Raw genomic sequence first — 18,937 nt, forward strand, 5'->3', positions numbered from 1 at the left:
ATAAATGGATAAGAAAGATGTGGCATGTGCGCGTGCATGTGCGCGCACACACACACACACACACACACAGGAATATTACTCAGCCATTAAAAAGAATGAAATCTTGCCATTTGCAACAACATGGATGGAGCTAGACAGTATAATGCTAAGTGAAATAAGTCAGTCAGAGAAAGACAAATACCATATTACTTCCCTCATATGTAGAATTTAAGAAACAAAACAAAGTCAAAAGAGACAAACCAAAAAACAGGTCCTTAAGTACAGGAAAAAAACTGATGGTTATCAAAGGAGAGGTGGGTGGTGGGTGGGTGAAATAGGTAAAGAACTGGGTTAGTCTGAAAAGACTAGAGCTTAAAAAGGTTTTTAACATAGTCCTGGCAATGGTGAGGGGGAATAGATACTCCCATGCATTGTTGATGCAACTGTTTTTATTTTTTTTTTATTTATTTATTTTTTTATTCGACAGAGAGAGACAGCCAGCGAGAGAGGGAACACAAGCAGGGGGAGTGGGAGAGGAAGAAGCAGGCTCACAGCGGAAGAGCCCGACGTGGGGCTCGATCCCGCAACGCCAGGACCACGCCCTGAGCCGAAGGCAGACGCCTAACCGCTGTGCCACCCAGGTGCCCCATGTTGATGCAACTGTTAATTGGTATACCTCTTAGGAGCAAAATCTGGAAATATTTCTAATAATTAAAATGTGCTTAATTTTTGTATTGAGGTAAAATTCACATAAAATAAACTATTTTATTTTTTATAATTTTTATTTTGTTATTTTAAATGTATAATTCAGTGGCATTTAGAATATTCACTTTGTTGCACAACTATTCACTTCTATTTGGTTCCAAAAGATTTTTATTACCCCCTCAAAGGATGCCCTTTACCAATTTACCCATTCTGTCCTGTCTCCAGCCCTGACAACCACTAATTTATTTTTTGTCTTTATGGATTTACATATTCTTGCCATTTGATATAAATGGAATCATACAATATGTGACGTTTCATGTTTGGCTTCTTTCACTTAGCATAATTTTTTTCAAGGTTCATCGACATTGTATCATATTATCAGTACTTCATTCCTTTTTAGGGCTGAATAATATTCCACTGTAAGACTATACTACGTTTTGTTTATCAGCTCATCAGTAGATGGACATTTGGGTTGTTTAACCCATTTTGAATTTTATTTTTGGAATAACATGAGGTAGGGGTCTAATCTCATTCTTGTGTATGTGGATCACCATTTGTTGAAGAGCTTATTCTTTCTCCCATTGAATGGACTTGTCACCCTCGCCCAAAACCAATTGGCAATAGATGTATGGGTTTATTTCTGGACTCTCAGTTCTAGCCCATTGATCTACATGTCTATTCTTATGCCAGTAGTACACTGTTTTACTATAAATTTGTAGGGTTTTAAAATAAGAAAGTGTGAGTCTTCCTACTTTTTTTCTCAGTATTTTTTGTCTATTTGGGATTTCTTGCAATGAATTTTACTCTCAGCTTTTCCATTTCTCAAAACTAGACTATTCTTATTTTGATAGGAATTGATTGCTTTGGGAATTACTGCCATCTTAACAAATATTGAGTCTTTCGATCCATGAGCCTGGAACACCTCTCCATTTATTTATGTCTTATTTAATTACTTTCAGCAATTTTGTAATTTTCAGTGTACAAATCTTGAGATACTCAGGTTAAATTTATTCTTAAGTATTGTATTCTGTTTTGTGCTTTTGTACATAGAATTGTTTCCTTAATTTCATTTTGGATTGCTCATTCCTAGTGTAACAGAAATACAGCTGATTTGGAATAGCTGATCTTGTATCTGGCAATTTGTCAAGTTCATTTATTAGACCTAGTAGACTTCTTGCATATTCTTTAGCATTTTCTCTATATAGGATCATGCCGTTGGCAAATAAAGATAATTTTGCTTCTTTCTTTCCAATTTGGATTCAACTATTTTTTTTTCTTGCTTAATTTCTCCGGCTGTAACTTCCAGTACAAAACTGATGAAAGCAAACATCCTTGTCTTATTTGTGATCTCACATGGAAAGCTTTCACTCTTTCATTATAGAGTATGATCTAGCATTGAGTTTTTCATAAGCACCCTTTATTATGTTGAGACAATCTGCTTATATTCCTGGTTTGTTGAGTGTTTTTATTATGAAAGGGTAATGGAGTTTGTCTAATGCTTTTTTTCTGTATCAATTGAGATGATAATGTGTTTTTCCCTTTCTTTTATTAATGTAATATAAGGTTTTGACATTGATTTTCACATGTTGAATAACCCTTGAATTTTGTGGGTAAACCCCAATTCATCATGATGTAAAATCCTTTTAATATTCTGCTGGCTTAGTTTGCTAGTATTTTGTTGGGGATTTTTGCATCAATATTCATCAGGACTTTGGAGGTGATGGATATGTTTATGGTATGCATTGTGGTAAATAAACAAACCAATAAAAATATTTTCATACCATATGATCCAGTGTTTCACTACTTTATATTACCATGGAGATATATGCACACAGGTGCACAGGAAAGCATAGATAAATGTTTATTATGGCATTGCTGGTAAGAACCAAAATATTGGAAATAGCTTAAGTCATCAAAAGGGAAAGATCAAATAAACTGTGGTCTATCTAAACCAAGAAAACTACACAATAGTTAAAAAGAACGAGATTCTTCTATTGAAGCATTTCCAGGAATATTGTTAAGTAAAAACAGTAGGGCAATAGATGTAATATTATAATATTTAGTTAAAATGCAAAACAGAAATATATATATTTCTAGATGGATATCCATCAAACTAATGTGTTTAATTGTGGGAAGGGGATTGAAATTGGAGGTGTGGGTGAAGCAGTATATTAAGTTGAACTAGGCTATCTCAATGGATTTAAAGCAGTTTATTACTCATTCACGTTACAGTTTAATGAGAGATATTGGTTCTCCTGCTTGGCTCTGCTCCATTGATTATTCAGGTATCTAGCCTGCATTCATCTCACAGTCATGTGTTCCAGATGGCACACATGGTTTCCAACGTTACTGAAAGGAGACGGAAAGATCACCCAGCATTGTTTAAAAGCCTTAGAAGTGTCTTATATTACATTTGGTGGCCCCAACATATGTGCAAGGGAGGTTGGAAAATGTAAAAGATCACATACTTTTTGATCAAGCAATCTTACTTTCCAGAATCTATTCTATAGAAATATAAGCACCAGTAATTTGAGTCTATGTGCAAACATGTTAATTGCAGACAGCATTGTTTTTAGTGGGCAAAGTATAGAAATAACTTAAATGTTGAGTGACAGGGAATGATTTTAATAACATACGGTACATTCATACTATAAAAAATAGATTCATTTGTATTTGTATTTATGGACCTCTGAAAAGTCCTATGAGACTTCCATGCTGAGAAAGAGACACAAGATAAGTAACTCAAAGTCATATAAAGAAATAAACAACAACAGTAAAGGTAGCTACATAGGTAAATATAAAAACAAGTAGTTTTTCATATTTGGTTTATAACTCCTCTTCTTTTTCCTATATGACTTAAAAGACAAATGCATAAAACAATAATTATAAAGCTATGTTAATAAGCACATGCATAAAACAATAATTATAAAGCTATGTTAATATGCACACTCACCATTTATCCTGTTTCAGCTGAGATGTGCAGGAGTCTCCTTATAATGGTTTATGATTCCTAATTAAGGGCTCCTGAAAGTCACAATGTAATATTATAATATATAGTTAAAATGAAAAACAGAAATACATAAATTTCTAGATGGATAACCATCAAACTGAGAAGTGTTTAATTGTAGGGAGGAGATTGAAATTGGAGGTATGGTTAAAGCAGTATGTTAAAATGAACTAGGTAATTCATTATGACAATATTTTTTGTGACAATAGCAATATAAAGACACATAATGTCCTTTTTTAACGATTTTATTTATTTATTTGAGAAACAGAGAGCGAGAGAGAGCATGAGCTGGGGGGGAGGGGCAAAGGGAGAAACAGACTCCCTGCTGAGCAGGGAGCCCAATGTGGGGCTTGATCCCAGGACCCTGAGATCATGACCTGAGCCAAAGGGAGATGCTTAACTAACTGCCACCCAGGCACCCCAAGATACATAATGCCTTTACTTAACAATATTCCTATAATGATGTTTCGATATTAGAATCTTATTCTTAACTATTGTATAGTTTTCTTGGCATAGATAGACCACTTTTTATTTGACCTATCCCTTTCGATGACCTAGGCTATTTCTAATATATTGGCACTTACAAACAATGGCATAGTAAACATCTATGCTCTCCTGTGCGTATGTGTACTTATATCTCCTTGGTAATACAAAGCAGTGGAAGTGCTGGGTCATATGCTATGTACATATTTTTACTGGTTTGTTTATCTTTTTCTTTTCCATCTGTAAAAGCTATTGGGGTTATAGAGATATTTTCCCATTATCTGCCATGGTATTGAAAATATTTCTTCATAGGCTATTTCTTGTCTTTGGACCTTTTTAATTATTTTTTCCTTTATAACTTAAAATGACATCACAAGATTATACATTTTTTAATTCATTTTCATTGCAATATTTTATTCTTGTTCTTCACATTTACTTTCTTTCTCTTTTTTTAAAAGATTTATTTCTAAGTAATCTCTACACCCAACATGGGGCTCGAACTTACAGCCTCAAGCTCAGAGTCACCAGGTGAGTGAGCCAGGAGCTCCTTGTTCTTCACATTTTCATCTTCAATCCACCTGGGATGTATTTTTGTGTATGTGGTGAATAGGAATCTATGTTCGTTTCCTTCTGATTGGATAGCACATGTACTTGATTCATAGGTTTAAAAAAAATCCTTGCAAATATGTGAAATCTTTAAATGAAAAATATTTATAGCTAAACATTCACTCACCACTATGATTATTTCCTTAGGACAAATTCCGAACAGTAGAATTATTTGGTTTTTTGCCTCCTACCAAGGCTGAACAATGTTTATTGTTCACATAGATTTACTTGTTAGATACACAATTTTCAGGCTATGATAACCACCATTTTGACTTTCAGGAGCCCTTAATTATGAATTGTAAACTATTTTGCTCCTTGATTATAAGGAGAATTCTACACTGCTCAGCTGAAACAGGGTCTATGGTGAGAGTATATGAAGCAATAGTGGAGACCATAATATAATGGGAAACCCCAATGGAGGGCCAAGGCGAAATGCAGAGATTCTGATTCAGAGTAAGAGTATCAGTGTGTATGGGACATATGTGTCCAAATTTTTCATTTTTAATAAGCACTCCAGATGATTATAATGTAAGGAGCTGTTTGAGACATCAGTTATACAATGTTACAATAATTTTATAGACTGAATATGGGAAATGATCCCTTTCCTGTTGGGTCCCATTTGAAAATGCAAATTATAGTTTGTAGTGAAATAATTATTGCCATTTTATGCAATCAGAAGTAAAACTGGGCCAAGAACACTAGATTCTAACTAAGCAAACATTTATTAAATACTCACTATATAGAAGTCACTAATCAAAAGAGGTATGAAATATACGACATGGTGTTTACTTTGAGATGCAAAATGCAAGAAGCCCAATTAGGAAATAATGCTTAAGTGTGTGTATATATATATGTATATATATACACACACATATATATATGTATATATGTAATATATAGAAGTATATATATGTGTGTGTATATACATGTCTTTTGTAAGACTAAATATATATATACACACACATACATATGCACTAAATATATATACAATACATATTGTACATAGATACACTAAAAAGTACATGTAGACATATATTTCTATATATGTCATATATATGTCATATATATGTCATATATATTATATATATATTAGTCTTAACAAAGAATTTTTCATGTTTCAGGAAGGAAAGTAATAGAAAGATGGGGAATGTTTTCTTAGATCTATTTTCTGCATTGTTTTGCCGTTTTATATCTGTCTCCTGAGAGTCTTCTGAACCAGCAGGGCAGGCCTGCCAGGAGTCTTCAGCGAGAGATCATCTCACAAGAGAAGGAAGACAAAACCTTAGTCCTTAGACCTAAGGCAACTCTGACCACAGCTTTTTTTTATTCAAACTTGTACCTTGGTCCAACTCCCAAAATGGCCTCATCATGTCTGACTCCTACTTAGAGGAGGGGTCCTGGGTTTGAAAACAGAAGAGGCTGTTTTGCTAAGAACCCTGCAAGGCATTGTGGCCCAAAAATCCTAGAGGAGTCTCACCTGTGTTAATGGTCACCAATGAAGCAGGGAGGCTTCAGAAGACAGAGTAGGGGTTTGACCCACTGGGGACTCTAGGAAAGTGAGTGGGTTTTGGCACCCGAGGACTCCAGTGCACCAGGAGCAGTGAGGGCCAGCAGAGAGCAAAGGACCTAGCAGAAGAGGCAGCAGTGCCCAGCAGGTGTGGCAGAAGCCAGGGGAGGAGAGTGGGGCTCGACAGCAGATGACTGGCATGAAGCCCCCACCGCCCTGCCTACTAATGGACTTGTTCCTGAGCACCGGTAAGTCGTGTCAGGGCACTCCCTCAAATAACTGATGCTGTAGTCGGTTGGGGTTCTGCATGCACAGGTGGGAACAAGAGTCCACCAAGCATAGCTCGGAGTCACCTCATTTGTTCCTGATAGCAGCCCTATGAGGCAAAGGTTTTCCCCGTGAAAAAGACTGAGTCTTAAGCAAGTGTATCTGTAATAATTGCCAGTTTTATTCCCCTAGCTAAGAGATCCAAAGGTAATTTGAAGTTTACATTTCTTTTTTATAGTTCTTTTGTCAAGAGTTTATTAAGCGTTTTACTGCCCTTCAAAGGTGATTGACAAGTTTTTTGTGTCTGTTTATTTTAGTTTTTTTGTGACACAATACACACACATATATATTCATTTTTTGGAAAATGAGAAGATGCAGATAGCGAAAAAAGAAATAAAATACAGATCACACAGAGGTTCACTGTTAAACTTTTGGTGTATAATAATTCAGAGTTTTTCTTTTGCATTTTGTCACATATAAAGTGTGTATGTGTATAAATATATATATACACACATATATACACACACACACTGTTTTCCAACTTATTGTTTTCACTTTACAATACAAATGAGCATCTTCCCATGCAAATGAATGCAACATCCTTATTAAATGAGTGAGATTGGGTCAAAAGATGAGATGTTGGTAAAAGGAGTCATATGCAAATCAAAGGAACATTGAAGGATAGGAGTAAAATGGTAGCAATATATAGCAAGAAAATGCAGACAAAAAGAAGCCAATGGTGGTAATATTAATAACAGAAAATAGTGGAATTCTCCAATAGAGGAGAAATGCATTAAATGGGATAAGGACGGTCCCGGGAATGCCTATGGTTAGAATGCAGAGCCCTAAATTTCTTTCTCAGACCCCTTATCTCTTCCAAACACCTTTCCATCTCATCTCCCTCCCTTGTCATTTCTTCATCTTTAAAGTGCCTATAATCTATGTCCTCTTTAAATTCCTCGAGAGACTGAAGCAGCCTTTGCCTAAAATTCCCTTCTGTTTGCTGGCGTTCAAATTCTCCATAGGGGCGTTCTTCCTCTCTCTTTGGAACGCTGCACTTGGGCTTTCCTTCATTCTCTTTGCAGGGTTTTTGCATGTTGTTTCCAGCTTAAGTCCGGGAAGAAAATGTAGAGCAAATTGCTTCGTTTCTTTTGATTCCGGTTAGTTTCTCTTTGAGGCAAGATCCTCGCCTCATGTCCCACCCCTGCCACACGGTTCCAGCCCTCTGAAGTTCGAGATGCCGCCCCTTCCTCCCGCACCCCCACCACTCCGCCTCCTTTCCCCTCCCTCTGCAACCCACCATTTCCCCAGCAGACCAGGCTAATGGCCTCTCTGACGGGCGCCGGAGAAAGGGAGCAGACCGGTAGCTGGGCTGCGAGGCCGCAAATTATACCCAGCTCTCATCCTTCCCAACTCCCACCCTCAGAGACCCGCGCTAAGTGCCTCCTTCACACTGACCTGTGAGGATTCGGGATAGTTTCCTCCTTTTCTTGCCTCGAGATGTCTGTGAACACAGACCCTTGGACCTGCAGACAGAAAGGAAGGGGGCGGGGAGGAGGGAACTCTGTGGATCCACCAGCCCCAGAGACAAGACATTCATTATCTTGAGTCCGGGATCCTCACAACCGTCGTCGCCCCAAATTTCCTACCTCCTGGTTCCCCCTCTTGTCCCTATCCCTTCCTCCCAGATCCCTGCCTCCACCCCCGCACCCTCACCCTCTGGCCTAGTCATTGCGAGGGCTGCTGTCCCCTTGGCCCCACCCCCCGCATGACCCACAGGCAGGCACTGAATGAGAGAAAATATTTTCAAATGATGGCTAAATTTCTGCCTCCACCCCAGGATTCTAGCCCTTCCCCACGCAACAGCCCACACCTCATTTCCTCAACGGAATTGGAGAAAGAGGAGGATAAACGGAAAGCTTGCCAATCTGAGAGAAGCCGATTATTTCTAAACTATCACTAAATCTGTGGGTGTCTCTCAGGAGACTTCCACCTACTCCCCCCACCGTCCTTTCAAAAAAAATACAATCATCTCCCAACGAGTTTGCAGGGATTTGGGGAAAGTGAGCCTGGACCTATTCCAGTCACTAGACTCAGCCACTACCACCCCAGGGGTCCCAGCGGTTTCCTCAAACCAACCTTCTGAGATTTAAGAATTTAAGTCCTCCTTATCTTGGCCACAAGCACGGACGCCTACAGGACATTAAGGAGCTGGTACCCAGAGGAGAAAGAAGCCCGGGAATATAAGGACTTCGCGGCAGCTCCTGGTCACGTGAGGATTATGTCATCCTCCAACTCTGGTCCCCACTTTCCCCTCCCACCAGCTGTGCTGCCGAAGTGGAACGACTTACCAACCTCCCACCTCCCCACCACACCAGGCCCTGTCACTCACTTTCGTCACTGCTAATTCCAGAGGTCAAAAGTGGCCCCTTCTCCCTGTGGCTGGAATTTGCCTGTCTCTGATTACCAGAGAAGGGCTGCATCTTCCTATAGTCATATTAACCACTGTTACTTTTTAGTGGTTTTGTTGAGAGGATTACTGATCCTCTTGTAAGCTACAACAACAGAAAGGTAGCAGTTTTTCCTCCACCCCCCCACCCCACCCCCAATCACCAATAGCCACCATTTGCCTTGCTGCTCAATTCTTGAAATCAAATTAGAGGGGGTGGGGTAAATTAGGAAAGGAAGTGATGATGGAGATTGTGGTTTTTTACTTTTGTTCTGGTAATTTCCTACTCTTCTATTTTTTCCATCAATTTATTATATTCTTTTATTAATCAGAAATACAATAACAATAAGTACATTTGGAAAAAGACTCAAGATAGAAGGGGGAAAAGACCCAGCCACCTGTTTCTGCTGCTGACTCATGAGATAAATATAGACCCTCCAAGCAGACACATTTTTGGAAGTTTAAAACATACAGGGCAGCTGGAGGCTACTACCCTTCTGAAGAGCCCCTAGGCATGTGAAGCCCTTTCCTCAGAACTACTGGGGCCATAATCCAACAGCACTTTGCCATTAGACTTTCAGATCTCAAAAATCAGTCATAAAACTTTACTAGTTTGATCTCAGTATCATGCTTTCTCTCAGTTTGTAATATGCAGTTTTCTTTATTTATTTCCTGTATCCAAAAAATCCCACCTTTCCTCAATACTCTTATTGAGAATCAAATATTTCTTCATTTCTCCCAGACACCATCATCTTATTTATGTTTTCTTAGACCTCATTCAGCCACACTGAGGAATTAGGACTAACAGAAACTGGCCACATTACCAAATTTTTTGTTGCTAAGGATTTTGGTATAAATCTTAGTGGATTAGTTGTTGTTGATATGTTAGTTTGAAATATATACAACAGAAAGAGGGATGTGTTCTTTTTTTCCCCGTGATTTCTTTTTTAAATATTTATTTAAATTCAATTTAATTAACATATACTCTATTATTAGTTTCAGAGGTAGAATTCAGTGATTCACCAGTTGCATACAACATCCAGTGCTCATTACTTCAAGTGCCCTCCTTAATGCCCATCACCCAATTACCCCATCCCCCCACCCACCTCTCCTCCAGCAACCCTCAGTTTGTTCCCTATAGTTAAGAGTCTCTCATGGTTTGCCTCCCTCTGTTTTTTATCTATTTTACTTTTTCTTCCTTTCCTCTATGTTCATCTGTTTTGTTTCTTAAATTCCACATATGAGTGAAATCATATGGTATTTATCGTTTTCTGACTGGCTTATTCACTTAGCATAATACCCTCTAGTTCCATCCATGTCATTGCAAATGGCAAGATTTCATTCTTTTTGATGGCTGAGTAATATTCCTATATATATGTATATATGGGAATATTGGTAATATGGGATATATAGGGATATTAGTAAGATATATATGTGTGTGTGTATATATATGTAACATATATTGGTGTGTGTGTGTGTATGTGTGTGTGTACATATCCTATATATCTAGGATAAAGATACCACATCTTTATCCATTCATCTGTCAATGGACATCTGGGCTTTTTCCATTTTCAATATTTTGGCTGTTGTGGCTATAAACATTAGGGTGCATGTGCCCCTTCGAATCACTATGTTTGTATCCTTTGGATAAATACTTAGTAGTGTAATTCCTGGGGCGTAGGGTAACTCTATTTTTAACTTTTTGAGGAACCTCCATACTGTTTTTCAGAGTGGCTCCACCAGTTTACCTTCCTACCAACAGTGCAAGAGGGCTTTCCCTTTCTCCACATCTTCACCAACATCTGTTGTTTCCTGAGCTAACAACCATTCGGACTAGTGTGAGGTGGTATCTCATTGTGGTTTTGATTTGTATTTCCCTGATGCCAAGTGATGTTGAGCATTTCTTCATGTGTCTGTTGGCCATGTGTATGTCTTCTTTGGAGAAATGTCCGTTCATGTCTTCTACCAATATCTTGACTCTATTTTTTGTGTGTTTTTTTGGGGGGTGTCTTGTGTTTGATAAGTTCTTTATAGATTTTGGATACTAGCCTTTTATCTGATAATACATTTGCAAATATCTTCTCCCATTCCATAGGTTGCCTTTTAGTTTTGTTGACTGTTTCCTTTGCAAAGAGGGATGTGTTCTTAAAACTTGTTTTTAGGAAGACTGTAGCTCATTATGAAAGAAAAGTTTCCACTGACCAGTTTGATGTAAATGATTCCAGAAAATACTTAAAAGAAAGAGAAGAGATCTTAAGAAGAGTGCAGCATTGTTGTCACAGTTATTACAAAATGCTAAGTTATGTTAGAGGCATAAGATTTATTGATGGGGTGGGGAATTCCTGAATCCTCTGTGAACAGCTTTCATGCAGATGGTTAGACTCGTGGTTTTCAAATGGCTGAAAGGATCCAGGTGCCGACGATTTTAGCATTGAGGTAAGAAGCATAACTTTGAACTGATCTGAGTTTGAATTAATTGCATTTACTTACCTGTTGTATAACCGTGGATGTAAAACTTGGATATTAAAACTTCCATGTAAGTCAAGCAGAGAAAGACAATTATCATATGGTTTCTCTCATCTATGGAACATAAGAACTAGGAAGATCGGTAGGAGAAGAAAGGGATAAAGAAAGGGGGGTAATCAGAAGGGGGAGTGAAGCATGAGAGACTATGGACTCTGAGAAACAAACTGAGGGCTTCAGCGGGGAGGGGGGGTGGGGGAATGGGATAGACCGGTGATGGGTAGTAAGGAGGGTACGTATTGCATGGTGCGCTGGGTGTTATACGCAAGTAATGAATCATCAAACTTTACATCAAAAAATAAATAAATAAATATATAAAAAATAAAATAAAATAAATTTAAAAAATCTTAAAAAAAAAACTTCCCTGTGTATTATCTGTAAATGAGGCTAATGCTTCATAGAGTTGTTGGGATTAAATGATATAATTTATATAAAGCATTTAGTACGTAACTGAAAAATACCAAGTGCTCCAATAAATGACAGGTCTCAATGATTATGTCCTAAGGATCTCAGGAATCCTTCCAGTTTCCACTCTGGCTCTACTACCACTCCCCTAATGCAAACAGCCATAAACTCCGGGACAACCACAAGATTTACTGGTCTCTTTGCCTTACATATTGCTACTTTCCAATAGAATGATGATTCCAAGTAACAAATATGGTCATATCCCTGCCCTGAATTATTTTATTTCATCCTCCAACGATCTTACTAGAAAGGAACATCTTCAGTTGATCTTCTGAACATTTCACGGAATACGTCTCCATTTCTTTTTTAAAGATTTATTTGCTTATTATTTTAGAGAGGGAGAGAATGGGGAGGAAGGGCAGAGGGAGAAGGAGAGAGAGAATCTCAAGCAGACTCCCTGCTGAGCACGGAACCACGGTGCTCTATCTTACAACCCTGAGATCATGACCTGAGCCTACTTGAGCGGAAACCAAGAGTTGGATGCTTAACCGACTGAGCTACCCAGGTGTCCCTATATCTCCATTTCTAAGTAAAAGCTTGTATGAAAATACATACAAATGCAAGCAAAGTAAGATATTGAGTTAGATTTTACTTGTTCGCCTAGTATTAACTGATGGGACTCACAGGTGAAGACAAAGAGGCATTCTGTATCATAAAAAGAAACTCCAACAATTGGGACCAGATACCTTCATAAGAGCTTGCCAAAAGGCACCTAAGCCAGCTCTACTACCTACAACAATCATCCTAGTCTTCCCTCCCGCAAGTCAGTATAAGGAGACAGGTAAGGGTAAGAGGTAAAGAAATGTGGGAGCCATTGACTTTGTGGGGAGGTCAGTGTGGTTCATTATAACAACACCAGTGATACTTAGAACTTATTTAATACTTCTTATGTACCGCCTAATTCTTCTAAGCACTTTTCATATACTAACTAAATTAATACTTATTATGCTATTATTAGGAAACTAAGGAGTACAGAGGTTAAGTAGCTTGCCCAAAGTCACACAGTACATAGTGGATGTAGAATTTTAACTAAGGTACTATGACTCCAGGGTTGGCACATGGTGAAAGTCAATTCTATCACTTTTTTCATGGGTGAGAGCAAGAGTACAAATTCTTCCCTCTTTTAAACCAAGTGGAGGTGGAAGCTCCAAGAGAATCACATACAGAGAGAGGTCTGTGAGAAGGGGATACTGGTGTACAACCCCCAGTTAGATCACCACATATCTTGTTGATCTAAAAGAGATGGCAAGGTGAAAATAAAGACATAGTGTACTCCTACCTTTGCTTTGGCAGGATGGGTGAATTTTCCTGTGGGTTAGGTAGACACCTGGCTGACTTGTTGGTTCCTTTTCCAATATGACTTTAAATGGGGTGAGGGGAATCGATAAGCAACCTGTTCTAGAATTGTACAAAATATGCTAAAATAAACCAAATGACAAAAATTATGGGCAGACTGGGATCAAGCATATACTCCTGCTTTGAAGAACCAGATAACTGGACAAATATATCAAACAACTACAATTGTTTTCAGACTCTGTACAACTGAGAGCACAATGGTGTGGTCCCTGACAGAAGAGAAAGAATCAGGGTGAGATCTATGATTGCTTTGGATTTGACTAAAGGTACCCACTTGTACTGGCCAATTTAAGGGATAAACAGACAACAATAGTAAGAAATTTCAATATACCACTTTCAATAATAGAATAAGCAGGCAAAAGTTAAATGAGAAGGAACCTACCAGCTAGACCTAATTATATATATGCCTTATGCTAAGCAATTAAAAAGCTTCAGTAAAATTTTTAAAAGATTGACAGTATACAAAGTGTATTCTGTGATCACACAGAGTGAAATCAGAAATTAATAATGGAAAGAAATCTGGAAAATTGAAAATATGTAGAAATTAAACAACATAATTTGAAAGAATGAATGTCATAAGAAATCACAAGGAAGTTAGGAAATAATTTGACACAAATGAAAATTAACTCACGACCCTTCACAACCTATGGGATTCATGTAAAGTGGTGCTTAAAGTGAAATTTATACTTGAGTACATACATTGAAAAAAAGAAAGATCTCAAAGCAGTACCTTCCACCGTATGAAATGAAGAAAGGAAGAGTGTAGTAAACCAGAAGGAAGGAGATAATAAGGATTAGAGCAGAAATTAATGAAATAGAAAAGAGAAAAATAGAGAAAAATTGAACAAAACCAAAAATTGTTTCTTGAAAAAGAATAAGAAAATTGACAGGCTTTTAGTTACACTGATTAAGAGAGAAAAAGAGAGAAGACTCTATTTATTAAACTCAGGAATGAAAGAGCAGCCACTGCTACTGCCTTTACAGAAATTTTAGAAAAAGATTGTCAGAGAATACTATAAACAACTGCATGCCAGTTAATTAAATAAATCAGATGAAATTATCAAATTTCTAGAAAGACACAAACTACCAAAACAAACCCAAGAAGAAATAGAGAACCTGAATAGATTGATAACAAATAAAGAAATTGAAGTAATAATTTTTTAAACTTCACAGTAAGGGGAAAAAAATCTCAGATGACTATACCAGTGAATTTTCCCAAACATCTGAAAAGAAATAATACCAATTCTTCCAAAAAGTGAAAAAGGAGAGGACATTTCCCAATGCATTCTAAGTGGTCAATATCACCCTGACCCCAAAACCAGACAAAGACATCACAAGAAAATTACAGATCAATAATTTTTATGATATAGATGCAAATATCCTCAATAAAATACTAGCAAGCTGAATTTAGAAACATAGAAAAAGAATTATATACCATGAGCAAGCAGAGCTAATCTCAAGAAAGTCAATATATGTATATACCATATTAATAGAATTAAAAACCCCACCACATTACCATTTCATGTCATCATTTTATTTCAGCGAACTGCACAAAATTTTTAAAAAATACAACAGCTCTTCATAATAATAAAGAAAATTCTCAGAAAAGTAGGAATAGAGGGAACATCCTCAACCCTATGAAGGACATCTAAGAAAAACCCACAGTTAACATTACAGTTGGTGGCAAAAGACTGGTTGCTTTCCCCCTATGAGCAGGAGCAAGACATAGATGCCTGCTTTCACCACTTCTAGTCAGCATTGTACTGAAGGTTTCTGACAGGGCAATTAGGCAAAAACATGAAATCAAAAGGATCCAGACTGGAAAGGGAGAAGTAAATCCATCTCTATTTGCAGGCGACATGATCTTATACATAGAAAATCCTTAAAAAAAATCCATAAGAAACCTACCCGAACTAATAAATTAATTCAAAGCTGCAGAGTATGCAGATCAACACACAAAACCAGTAGTGTTTATACCCACCTATGATGAACAATCTGAAAAGGAAATTAAGGAAACAATTCTATTTACAGTATCATCAAAAAAATAAAATACTTAGGAAGATATTTAACAGAAAAGTGCTAAAATTATACTCTGAAAATTACAAAGAATTATTGAAATACATTAAAGACCTAAATAAATGGAAAGACACTGCATATTCATGGATTGGAGAATCAAATTGTTAAAATGGCAATACTCCTCAAAGAGATCTACAGATTCAATGCAATCCCTACCAAAAGTTTAATGACCTTTTTTGAAGAAATAAAAAAGTAGATTTTCAATTACATAATGGAATTGCAAGGGACCTAAAATAACCAAAATAATCTTGTCAAAGAAGAACAAAGATGGAGGAATTACACTTCCTGATTTCAAATCTTACTACAAGGCTATAATAATCAAAACAGGGTGGTACTGGCAAAGGATAGACATACAAGTCAATGGGACAGAATTGAAACTCCAGAAATAAACCCATATAGTATGGTCATTTGATTTTTAGAATGACACCAAGATAATCCGATGGGGGAAAAGTTGAAGTGTCAACAAATGGTACTGAGAGAATTCTTGCAAGAATAACCACTTGCAAGAGAATAAAGCTGAACTTCTCTCACTATATACAAAAATTAACCCCAAATGAATCACAGACCTAAACGTAAGAAACAAAACTATAAACACTGAGAAGAGAACATAAGCATAAATCTTTGTGACCTTGGATCAGACAGTGGTTTCTTAGATATGACAACAAAACACAAAAAACAAAATTAAAAAAAAGGTAAATCAGACATCTTCAAAATTAAAAACTTTTACATTTCTGAGGATATCATCAAGAAAATGAAAAGATACTCAACAGCTATAGAAAAAATTTCAAATCATCTATCTGACAAAGAGCTTATATCTAAAATATATAAGGAGCTATTATACTGAATAATAAAAGACAAACCAATTAAAAATGAGCAAATGATCTGAATAGACGTATATCCAAAAAGGTATAAATATGGCTGACAAACAAATGAAATGATATCCAACATCATGATAGTCATTAGGAAAATGCAAATCAAAGCCACAATGAAATATCACTTTATACCCATTAGGGTGCCTAACCAACCAATGCTGACGAGGATGTGGAAAACTTGGGATTCATGCATTGCTAATGGGACTATAAAATGCTGCAGCTGTTTTGGAAAGCATTTTGTCAGTTCCTCAAAAAAATATGGAATTAGTATATGACCTAGCAATTTCACTCCTAGGTATATACACAGAGAAATGAAAACATATGTCCACATAGACATTTGTCCTTGAATGTTTATAGTAACCTTATTCATAATAGCCAAAACTTGGAAACAACTCAAATGACCATCAACTGATAAATGGATAATTATAATGTGGTAGATTGGTACAGTAGAATATTATTTGGCAATAAAAGTACTAATGCATGCTACAACATGAATGAACCTTGAAAACAATATAGTAAGGGAAAGAAGACTGTCAAAAAGGACCATATTTTGTATGATTTCATTTCTAGGAAATGTCCAGAAGAGACAAATCTATACAGATAGAAATTAGATTAGTGGTTGCATAGGCTTGGGCGCTTGGGGAGAAATAGGGAGTTACTTCAAGTAGGTTTCCTTTAAGGGTAATTAAAACGTTCTAACATTGATTGTAGTAATAGTTGCATTATTCTGTGAACATATTTAAAAAGCATTGACTTATACGCTTTAAATTGGAGAACTAAATGATATATGAATTATATCTCATGAAGTTTTTATTTAAGAAAGATCAGTGAACACATGGCAATAGAACCTATTGAAAGTGCATCACAGTAAAAAATAAAGGACGTGGGGATCCATATAAAGCAGGATAACTGGAAATATGACTCAGACAAAGAAGAAAGTGTGTGAGACAAAAGATATATTGAAAAATATAATGGCTGGGGTGCCTGGGTGGCTCAGTCGGTTAAGCATCCAATTCTTGATTTTGGTTCAGGTCATGGTCTCAGGATTGTGAGATCAAACCCCAGGTCAGACTCTACACTCAGAGTCGGCTTGAGATTCTCTCTCACCCTCTGCCCCACCCCCAGCTCACACTCTCTCTTAAATAAATAAAATCTTTTTAAAATAAAAGTATAACGGCTGAAATAGTTCTAAATTTTATGAATATTATAAACTCAGAGACCCAAGAAGCATAATAAACCTCCAGTAGGATAAACAAAAAGAATGTCACATCACTCCCATGTTCACTGCAGCATTATTCACAGTAGCCAAGCTATGGAAACAAACTCAGTGTTCATCAATGGATGAATATATTAAGAAAATGTGATATATATACACAATGGAATATTATTCAGCTATAAAAAAGAAAGAAATCCTGCCATTTGTGACAACATGAATGGACCTTGAGGGCATTATGCTAAGTGAAATAAGTTAGAGAAAGGCATATATGATATCATCTTACTTATATGTGGAATATTAAAAAAAAAACAAAACCCCAGCAAACCCACAAATACAGACAATGGATTGGTGGTTGCCAGAGGCATGGGTGGGGGATTAGGTGAGCAAAATGAGTGAAGATAGTCAAAACGAAGCCAAAACTTCCAGTCATAGCTAAGTGAAATAAGTCAAGCAGAGAAAAACAACTATCATATGGTTTCTCTCATCTATGGAACATAAGAAGTAGGAAGATCGGTAGGAGAAGAAAGGGATAAAGAAAGGGGGGTATCAGAAGGGGGAATGAAGCATGGGAGACCATGGACTCTGCGAAACAAACTGAGGGCTTCAGAGGGGAGGGGGGTGGGGGAATGGGATAGACCGGTGATGGGTAGTAAGAAGGGCACATATTGCATGGTGCACTGGGTGTTATACGCAACTAATGAATCATGGAACTTTACATCAAAAACCAGGGATGTACTGTATGGTGACTAACATAATATAATAAAAAAATATTATTATAAAAAATAAACAAAAAACTTCCAGTCATAAAATAAAAGAAGTCCTAGGGATAAAATGTATAGCACGGTGACTATAGTTAATGTATAAAAAATGCAAAACATCTCATTCCTATTTTGATTACATGTTGAAATGATCATATATATAAGGGGTAAATAAAATGTAATTAAAATGAAAAAAATACTGTATTGTGTATTTTAAAGTTGCTAAGAGAGTAGATCTTAAAAGTTCTCATCCAAAGAAAAAAATTTGTATCCCGTCCTCATTGGTCAGTTTCCCCACTGAGCTGGTGGAGTGAGTTTTCAGCGCTTTGTGAGCAAGATGATTCACTGGTAGTTGTTGGAAGTGGTTGTAGGAGGAAAAAAAAAGAGTGGGCATGACAAAGAAAAATACTGTAACTATGTGCGTTGATGAATGTTAACTAGACTTATTGTGGTACTGTTTTGCAATATACCAATATCAAATCACTATGTTGTACACCTGAAACTAATATAATGTTATATGTCAATTATATCTGTACTTAAAAAAGAATGCCACGTCAAAGTACATCATAATCAAAATCCTGAAAAGCAGTTACTAAGAGAAAATCTGAATAGCAACCACAGAAAAAGGTTATGATATAGACAAAGGTATAAATATAAGCATCACTCCA

At 36.7% G+C, this 18,937-nt stretch overlaps 1 protein-coding gene across 3 annotated transcripts; it reads right to left on the reverse strand.

Annotated features, from left to right (window-relative positions):
* Positions 1 to 3,635: 3,635 nt before the first annotated feature.
* Positions 3,636 to 8,796, reverse strand: TCEAL7 (transcription elongation factor A like 7). 3 transcript variants are annotated; one of them, XR_015723238.1, is made up of 3 exons: positions 8,694 to 8,796; positions 8,013 to 8,080; positions 3,636 to 3,708 (listed from the first exon to the last, which is right to left on the reverse strand). XR_015723238.1 is itself a non-coding variant. In XM_045804243.2 (3 exons), exon 3 carries the CDS (start codon positions 7,648 to 7,650, stop codon positions 7,348 to 7,350), a length of 303 nt encoding a protein of 100 aa, XP_045660199.1. In that variant the 5' UTR covers positions 7,651 to 7,661; positions 8,013 to 8,080; positions 8,694 to 8,796; the 3' UTR covers positions 6,714 to 7,347. The 3 variants fall into 3 exon arrangements, 2 of the variants coding, with proteins under 2 accessions (XP_045660199.1, XP_045660197.2); XM_045804243.2 differs by lacking the exon at positions 3,636 to 3,708 and adding an exon at positions 6,714 to 7,661; XM_045804241.2 differs by lacking the exon at positions 3,636 to 3,708 and adding an exon at positions 6,714 to 7,661 and having other exon boundaries at positions 8,013 to 8,118.
* Between the last annotated feature and the right edge of the window lie 10,141 nt (positions 8,797 to 18,937).

The sequence above is a fragment of the Ursus americanus genome, chromosome X (assembly GCF_024610735.1).
Source record: "Ursus americanus isolate L20-20 chromosome X, mUrsAme1.1.p, whole genome shotgun sequence".
Classification (NCBI taxonomy): Eukaryota; Metazoa; Chordata; class Mammalia; order Carnivora; family Ursidae; genus Ursus; species Ursus americanus.